The sequence below is a fragment of the Entelurus aequoreus genome, linkage group LG09 (assembly GCF_033978785.1).
Source record: "Entelurus aequoreus isolate RoL-2023_Sb linkage group LG09, RoL_Eaeq_v1.1, whole genome shotgun sequence".
Lineage (NCBI taxonomy): Eukaryota > Metazoa > Chordata > Actinopteri > Syngnathiformes > Syngnathidae > Entelurus > Entelurus aequoreus.
The window spans coordinates 65867724-65877723 of NC_084739.1; the positions used below are offsets into that span (position 1 = coordinate 65867724).

At 34.6% G+C, this 10000-nt stretch overlaps 1 protein-coding gene across 5 annotated transcripts in view; it reads right to left on the reverse strand.

Annotated features, from left to right (window-relative positions):
* Positions 1–10000, reverse strand: part of ebf3b (EBF transcription factor 3b) — a 459151-nt gene that overhangs the window by 102309 nt on the left and 346842 nt on the right. For all 5 annotated transcript variants that reach the window (XM_062059192.1, XM_062059191.1, XM_062059195.1 and 2 more), the window contains one exon: positions 8469–8586. In XM_062059192.1, coding sequence (XP_061915176.1) covers positions 8469–8586 — 118 coding nt within the window. The remainder of the gene's footprint in view (positions 1–8468; positions 8587–10000) is intronic.

Consider the following 10000-nt stretch of genomic DNA (forward strand, 5'->3'; position numbering starts at 1 on the left):
GTATAAATGATATAAACACATTTAGCTGTAAAAAAGTCATTTTGGTAGTAGGCTAATATAGACACTTACATCATGTGTTGCCTTCATTATAACACTTATATACGACTTTTAATGTCATTTTGATAGTAGGATAATATAACTAACATAGACACTTACATCATGTGTTGTCTTAATTATAACACTTATATAAGACTTTTAAAGTCATTTTGATAGTAGGCTAATATAGACACTTACATCATGTGTTGCCTTCATTATAACACTTATATAAGACTTTGGAAGTCATTTTGATAGTAGGCTAATATAGACACTTACATCATGTGTTGCCTTCATTATAACACTTATACAAGACTTTGAAAGTCATTTTGATAGTAGGCTAATATAGACACTTACATCATGTGTTGCCTTCATTATAACACTTATATAGGACTTGTAATGTCATTTTGATAGTAGGCTAACATAGACACTTACATCATGTGTTGCCTTCATCATAACACTTATATAAGACTTTTAAAGTCATTTTGATAGTAGGATAATATAACTAACATAGACACTTACATCATGTGTTGTCTTAATTATAACACTTATATAAGACTTTTAAAGTCATTTTGATAGTAGGCTAATATAGACACTTACATCATGTGTTGCCTTCATTATAACACTTATATAAGACTTTGGAAGTCATTTTGATAGTAGGCTAATATAGACACTTACATCATGTGTTGCCTTCATTATAACACTTATATAAGACTTTGAAAGTCATTTTGATAGTAGGCTAATATAGACACTTACATCATGTGTTGCCTTCATTATAACACTTATATAGGACTTGTAATGTCATTTTGATAGTAGGCTAACATAGACACTTACATCATGTGTTGCCTTCATTATAACACTTATATAAGACTTTTAAAGTCATTTTGATAGTAGGCTAATATAGACACATCATGTGTTGCCTTCATTATAACACTTATATAAGACTGTGGAAGTAATTTTGATAGTAGGCTAATATAGACACTTACATCATGTGTTGCCTTCATTATAACACTTATACAAGACTTTTAAAGTCATTTTGATAGTAGGCTAATATAGACACTTACATCATGTGTTGCCTTCATTATAACACTTATATATGACTTTTAAAGTCATTTTGATAGTAGGATAATATAGACACTTACATCATGTGTTGCCTTCATTATAACACTTATATACGACTTTTAAAGTCATTTTGATAGTAGGATAATATAACTAACATAGACACTTACATCATGTGTTGCCTTCATTATAACACTTATATAAGACTTTGGAAGTCATTTTGATAGTAGGCTAATATAGACACTTACATCATGTGTTGCCTTCATTATAACACTTATATAGGACTTTTAATGTCATTTTGATAGTAGGCTAACATAGACACTTACATCATGTGTTGCCTTCATTATAACCCCTTTTTAAGACTTTTAAAGTCATTTTGATAGTAGGCTAATATAGACACTTACATCATGTGTTGCCTTCATTATAACACTTATATAGGACTTGTAATGTCATTTTGATAGTAGGCTAACATAGACACTTACATCATGTGTTGCCTTCATTATAACACTTATATAAGACTTTTAAAGTCATTTTGATAGTAGGCTAATATAGACACATCATGTGTTGCCTTCATTATAACACTTATATAAGACTGTGGAAGTAATTTTGATAGTAGGCTAATATAGACACTTACATCATGTGTTGCCTTCATTATAACACTTATACAAGACTTTTAAAGTCATTTTGATAGTAGGCTAATATAGACACTTACATCATGTGTTGCCTTCATTATAACACTTATATATGACTTTTAAAGTCATTTTGATAGTAGGATAATATAGACACTTACATCATGTGTTGCCTTCATTATAACACTTATATACGACTTTTAAAGTCATTTTGATAGTAGGATAATATAACTAACATAGACACTTACATCATGTGTTGCCTTCATTATAACACTTATATAAGACTTTGGAAGTCATTTTGATAGTAGGCTAATATAGACACTTACATCATGTGTTGCCTTCATTATAACACTTATATAGGACTTTTAATGTCATTTTGATAGTAGGCTAACATAGACACTTACATCATGTGTTGCCTTCATTATAACCCCTTTTTAAGACTTTTAAAGTCATTTTGATAGTAGGCTAATATAGACACTTACATCATGTGTTGCCTTCATTATAACACTTATATAGGACTTGTAATGTCATTTTGATAGTAGGCTAACATAGACACTTACATCATGTGTTGCCTTCATTATAACACTTATATAAGACTTTTAAAGTCATTTTGATAGTAGGCTAATATAGACACATCATGTGTTGCCTTCATTATAACACTTATATAAGACTGTGGAAGTAATTTTGATAGTAGGCTAATATAGACACTTACATCATGTGTTGCCTTCATTATAACACTTATACAAGACTTTTAAAGTCATTTTGATAGTAGGCTAATATAGACACTTACATCATGTGTTGCCTTCATTATAACACTTATATATGACTTTTAAAGTCATTTTGATAGTAGGATAATATAGACACGTACATCATGTGTTGCCTTCATTATAACACTTATATACGACTTTTAAAGTCATTTTGATAGTAGGATAATATAACTAACATAGACACTTACATCATGTGTTGCCTTCATTATAACACTTATATAAGACTTTGGAAGTCATTTTGATAGTAGGCTAATATAGACACTTACATCATGTGTTGCCTTCATTATAACACTTATATAGGACTTTTAATGTCATTTTGATAGTAGGCTAACATAGACACTTACATCATGTGTTGCCTTCATTATAACCCCTTTTTAAGACTTTTAAAGTCATTTTGATAGTAGGCTAATATAGACACTTACATCATGTGTTGCCTTCATTATAACACTTATATAAGACTTTGGAAGTAATTTTGATAGTAGGCTAATATAGACACTTACATCATGTGTTGCCTTCATTATAACACTTATACAAGACTTTTAAAGTCATTTTGATAGTAGGCTAATATAGACACTTACATCATGTGTTGCCTTCATTATAACACTTATATAGGACTTTTAATGTCATTTTGATAGTAGGCTAACATAGACACTTACATCATGTGTTGCCTTCATTATAACACTTATATAAGACTTTTAAAGTCATTTGGATAGTAGGCTAATATAGACACTTACATCATGTGTTGCCTTCATTATAACACTTATATAAGACTTTGGAAGTAATTTTGATAGTAGGCTAATATAGACACTTACATCATGTGTTGCCTTCATTATAACACTTATACAAGACTTTGAAAGTCATTTTGATAGTAGGCTAATATAGACACTTACATCATGTGTTGCCTTCATTATAACACTTATATAGGACTTTTAATGTCATTTTGATAGTAGGCTAACATAGACACTTACATCATGTGTTGCCTTCATTATAACACTTATATAGGACTTTTAATGTCATTTTGATAGTAGGCTAACATAGACACTTACATCATGTGTTGCCTTCATTATAACACTTATATAAGACTTTTAAAGTCATTTTGATAGTAGGCTAATACAGACACTTACATCATGTGTTGCCTTCATTATAACACTTATATAAGACTTTGGAAGTCATTTTGATAGTAGGCTAATATAGACACTTACATCATGTGTTGCCTTCATTATAACACTTATACAAGACTTTGAAAGTCATTTTGATAGTAGGCTAATATAGACACTTACATCATGTGTTGCCTTCATTATAACACTTATATACGACTTTTAATGTCATTTTGATAGTAGGCTAACATAGACACTTACATCATGTGTTGCCTTCATTATAACACTTATATAAGACTTTTAAAGTCATTTTGATAGTAGGCTAATATAGACACTTACATCATGTGTTGCCTTCATTATAACACTTATATAAGACTTTTAAAGTCATTTTGATAGTAGGCTAATATAGACACTTACATCATGTGTTGCCTTCATTATAACACTTATATAAGACTTTTAAAGTCATTTTGATAGTAGGCTAATATAGACACTTACATCATGTGTTGCCTTCATTATAACACTTATATAAGACTTTTAAAGTCATTTTGATAGTAGGCTAATATAGACACTTACATCATGTGTTGCCTTCATTATAACACTTATACAAGACTTTGGAAGTAATTTTGATAGTAGGCTAATATAGACACTTACATCATGTGTTGCCTTCATTATAACACTTATATAAGACTTTTAAAGTCATTTTGATAGTAGGCTAATATAGACACTTACATCATGTGTTGCCTTCATTATAACACTTATACAAGACTTTGAAAGTCATTTTGATAGTAGGCTAACATAGACACTTACATCATGTGTTGCCTTCATTATAACACTTATATAAGACTTTGGAAGTAATTTTGATAGTAGGCTAATATAGACACTTACATCATGTGTTGCCTTCATTATAACACTTATACAAGACTTTTAAAGTCATTTTGATAGTACGCTAATATAGACACTTACATCATGTGTTGCCTTCATTATTACACTTATACACGGCTTTTCATTTTTTGCGGCTCCAGACAGATGTGTTTACTTTTTGTATTTTTGATCCAATATGGCTCTTTCAACATTTTGGGTCGCCCACCCCACCACCCGGGTTAAAGTATCGAAAACAACTGGAGGATGCCGGGCGGGGTCCACTCTGGTCGTCTACCAAACATACAGTGAACAGGAGCGAGTGATGCTGCGCTCTAACAGTGGCTATGCTGCCTGTGGGCCAATAGGGGGCAGCACCCCTTGATCAATGCAGAGAGGCAGGGATGCTCCTCTTGGCTCAGCATCACACACACACACACACACACACACACACACACACACACACACACACACACACACACACACACACACACACACACACACACACACACACTAGTTTAAAGCCACCGTGCTAAACACAGAGTGTCTCCCTCCTCCGAGCCAGCCATCTTTGTGTGCTGCATTTTGGGAGATGACACACACACACACACACAGTCAGGCGTAGTGTGTGTGTGTGTGTGTGTGTGTGTGTGTGTGTGTGTGTGTTAGACAAAAAGACATGTTCAACTGCGCGGTTGACAGTGGCTGTCTTTTACGAGGTGTCACTCTGCTGCTTTGAAGAGTGTGCTGAGGAGAGGAATAAAGGATGGGTTGGGTTAACCTGTAAAGCACACACACACACGCACACACACACACACACACACACACACACACACACACACACACACACACACACACACACACACAACACAACAGAGGGGAGCTGGGTGGGGGCGGGGGGGTGGTCCCAGGGGAGCGGGGGGGAACACGGAGGCGAGGGCTCAACCTCTTTAATTGCTCTCCTCATTAAGAAAGTGGTTGCTAGGCGATCCACACCTATGGTGTCATAAACGTGGAACACACAAACACAACATAATGACTTTGCTGCTCCGGGCAGGACTTTAATTATTTGATTTTGTTCTCCAGTAGAGGAGTCATTAATAAAGACAAAAACAAATAGATTAGGGGTTTTTTTTTTGGTTTTTTTTTGTTTGGTTTTTTTGTGTCCTCCCCCACTTGGACTGCGGTGGAAGATATATTAATTGTTTTGTTTTTTTCTAGTGCTTGTATTAAACCAGACCTGGCGTGAGGCCAATCATAAATTACAAAATAAATTTTAAAAAGTATCAATGTCGAGTGTGCAACACAACGGTGCTTTTGTTTTGAAAAGCGTTATTTGTACTACTTCCGTGTGGACGTATGCGCGTGCGCGATTGTGAGTGAACGTGAACAGCGGCAATCACAAATCACAAAATACATTTAAAAAAAAAACACGTGCAATACGACAGTGCTGCTTTTATTTTGAAAAGTGTTATTTACGGACGTATGTCACACGCCGTCATTTCTCACAAAATCGCCAGCGTTTTCCCGACGGAGAGTTTATTAAGGAGTGCTTATTGGACTCTGTTGCGCTGATATGCCCGGAGAAGAGGGTTGCGCATTTGAGAACGTGTCACTCTCCCGACGCACTCTAACGAGGCGGGTTGAGACCATCTCAGATCATTTCACATACCGTATTTTTCGGACTATAAGTCGCAGTTTTTTTTCATAGTTTGGCCGGGGGTGCGACTTATACTCAGGAGCGACTTATGTGTGAAATGATTAACACATTAGCGTAAAATATCCAATAATATTATCTAGCTCATTCACGTAAGAGACTAGACGTATAAGATTTCATGGGATTTAGCGATTAGGAGTGACAGATTGTTTGGTAAACGTATAGCATGTTCTATATGTTATAGTTATTTGAATGACTCTTACCATAATATGTTACGTTAACATACTAGGCACGTTCTCAGTTGCTTATTTATGCCTCATATAACGTACACTTATTCAGCCTGTTGTTCACTATTCTTTATTTATTTTAAATTGCCTTTCAAATGTCTATTCTTGGTGTTGGCTTTTATGAAATACATTTCCCCAAAAAGTGCGACTTATACTCCAGTGCGACTTATATATGTTTTTTTCCTTCTTTATTATGCATTTTCGGCCGGTGCGACTTATACTCCGGAGCGACTTATACTCCGAAAAATACGGTATGTCGTGCGTGCAATACAACTGTGCTGCTTTTATTTTGAAAAGTGTTATTTACGGACGTACGTCACACCCCCAGAGATGCAGCAGTCAGGACAAGTTTCGTCATTTCTCACAAAATCGCCAGCGTTTTCCCGACGGAGAGTTTATTAAGGAGTGCTTATTGGACTCTGTTGCGCTGATATGCCCGGAGAAGAGGGTTGCGCATTTGAGAACGTGTCACTCTCCCGACGCACTCTAACGAGGCGGGTTGAGACCATCTCAGACCATTTCACATAGCCTAATATAAATATTTAAGGATTAAGAGTAGGGATGTCCGATAATGGCTTTTTTGTCTATATCCGATATTCCGATATTGTCCAACTCTAAATTACCGATACCGATATCAACCGATACCGATATATACAGTCGTGGAATTAACACATTATTATGCCTAATTTGGACAACCAGGTATGGTGAAGATAAGGTCCTTTTTTTAAAAATTGTATACAATAAAATAAGATAAATTAAAAAATTAAAAAATGTTTAATAAAAAAGAAAGTAAAACAATATAAAAACAGTTACATAGAAATGAGTAATTAATTAAAATGAGTAAAATTAACTGTTAAAGGTTAGTACTATTAGTGGACCAGCAGCACCCACAATCATGTGTGCTTACGGACTGTATCCCTTGCAGACTGTATTGATATATATTGATATATAATGTAGGAACCAGAATATTAATAACAGAAAGAAACAACCCTTTTGTGTGAATGAGTGTGAATGGGGGAGGGAGGTTTTTTGGGTTGGTGCACTAATTGTAAGTGTATCTTGTGTTTTTTATGTGGATTTAATTAAAAAAAACCAAAAAAAAACCGATACCGATAGTAAAAAAAAACGATACCGATAATTTCAGATATTACATTTTAAAGTATTTATCGGCCGATATTATCGGACATATCTAATTAAGAGTTTAAATAAAACCATCAAAAGCAATTTGCTTAGGTTAAATTAAAGTATTATTATTTTCTTTATTTTTTTTTTATCTTATGGTATATCAAAAAATAATATTGAGCAAAATTTAATTGAAATATTGTCGATGTGGCCCTCCAGCAGTGCTCGGGTTGCTCATGCGGCCCCCGGTAAAAATTAATTGCCCACGCCTGTATTAAACATTACATTGTTTTGTTTTTTTGCTGTTGGAAGCCATTAATGTGTGTTTGCCCTGACATAATTGCTCCTTGAAATGTGAAGATAAGCAATTTGCACAATTGCCTCAAGTCTCTTGTTTGATTTTTTTTTTTTTTTTTTTTTCCCGCAGTACAATCCTTCAAGCCAGTGGAAGAGGTCGCGGGGTTATGTTTTGTGCATTTTACTTTTTGGATTTCCCATGGTTTGGTGGTCCCTCTCCTCTCTCTTGGCAATCAGTCTATCATATGGAATCAGTTGGAAGAAAAACAGTAAGTTCTGCTATTCTCATAGGTCACCCCCCAACACACACACACACACACACACCATTCAAACCCCCCCTTTCTCCTTCCTCCCCCCTGTTTCTGCTCTCTCACAGCTAAATCTGCACAAGCCAATGACAGGAAATTGACCTCACAGCCAAATTCTTCAGCAATTTGATCATGTTTCACATCAGCTTTTAGGACAAATGTAGGTGCATTAGCCCCTTTTTGAAATAATAAATACACCACTGTTTCCAATCACCGCGCCGGGTGGAGGAGAAAGTGTCTAAAAGTGATGGGGGAAGAAGGAAAAAAAAAAAAGACCGGAGCGAAGGATGAAGATGTGAGAGAAAGTCAAGGGAGCGTGGACAAATGATACGTTCTCCAGATAAGGAGGCGTACCTTCTGAAGGGTCCAGTCTGCGAGCCCTTCGCCCGTGCTTGGAGTTGTTGTGCACGAACATGTTGTCGGACACGGCCAGCACGTGGCCGTCCACGTTGACCGTCGTCGATACGACAACCTGCGGGAGGAAGGACATCGGTTTGGTTAAAAGTGGAACATTTGCACCCGAGTTGCTGACAAATACACCACAGGGCGGCGCTGGCGTAAAATTAAGTTGAAGTACCAATGATTGTCACACACACACTAAGTGTGGCCAAGTTATTCTCTGTAAATACCTTCCATTACTACTATTAGGACACAGGTGTCTAACTCAAGGCCCGCGTTTCCGGGTGTTGTTGATACATGGCTTTGGCTTTGCATAGTAGAGTTAAATGTTAAAGTACCAATGATTGTCAGACACACACTAAGTGTGACCAAATTATTCTGTGTAAATACCTTCCATTACTACTATTAGGACACAGGTGTCTAACTCAAGGCCCGCGTTTCCGGGTGTTGTTGATACATGGCTTTGGCTTTGCATAGTAGAGTTAAATGTTAAAGTACCAATGATTGTCAGACACACACGAGGTGTGGCGAAATTATTCTCTGCAGTTGACCCATCACCCTTGATCACCCCCTGGGAGGTGAGGGGAGCAGTGAGCAGCAGCGGCGGCCGCGCCCGGGAATCATTTTTGGTGATTCAACCCCCAATATTAGGTCAGGAAAAAACACAAGAGGCTAAATCATCCATACAAGCCTGTTTCACAGGTTTCCCCACAGAAACCTTGACTATACATTATATAAATATAAAACATTATTTTTTTTTAATTTTTATTTATCTATTTATTATTATTATTATTATTATTTTATTTTTTTTCTTCCACCGCCTGTTACTCTCGGTGTCTCCTAGCTGCTCAGGCTTATCATATTGTCAAAAAATGCATTTTCCATCGATAACGTGACATCATCGCGCAAGCGCGCGGGAAGTGCGCGCTCTTTCAGTCAATTAGTGCGCGAGGAATATATATATATATATATATATATATATATATATATATATATATATATATATATATATATATATATATATATATATATATATATATATATATATATATATATATATAAATATATATATATATACATACATATACATATACATGTATATATACATACATATATATATATATTATATATATACATACATATATATATATATACATACATATATACATATATATATATATATATATATATATATATATATATATATATATATATATATATATATATATATATATGTATATATATATATATATATATATATATATATATATATATATATATATATATATATATATATATATATATATATATATATATATATATATATATATATATATATATATATACATATATACATATATACCGTAATTTCCGGACTATAAGCCGCACCTGACTATAAGCCGCACCAGCTAAATTTAGGGGAAAATACAGATTGCTTCATATATAAGCCGCACCCGACTATAAGCCGCAGGGTTTTGATGTGTAAT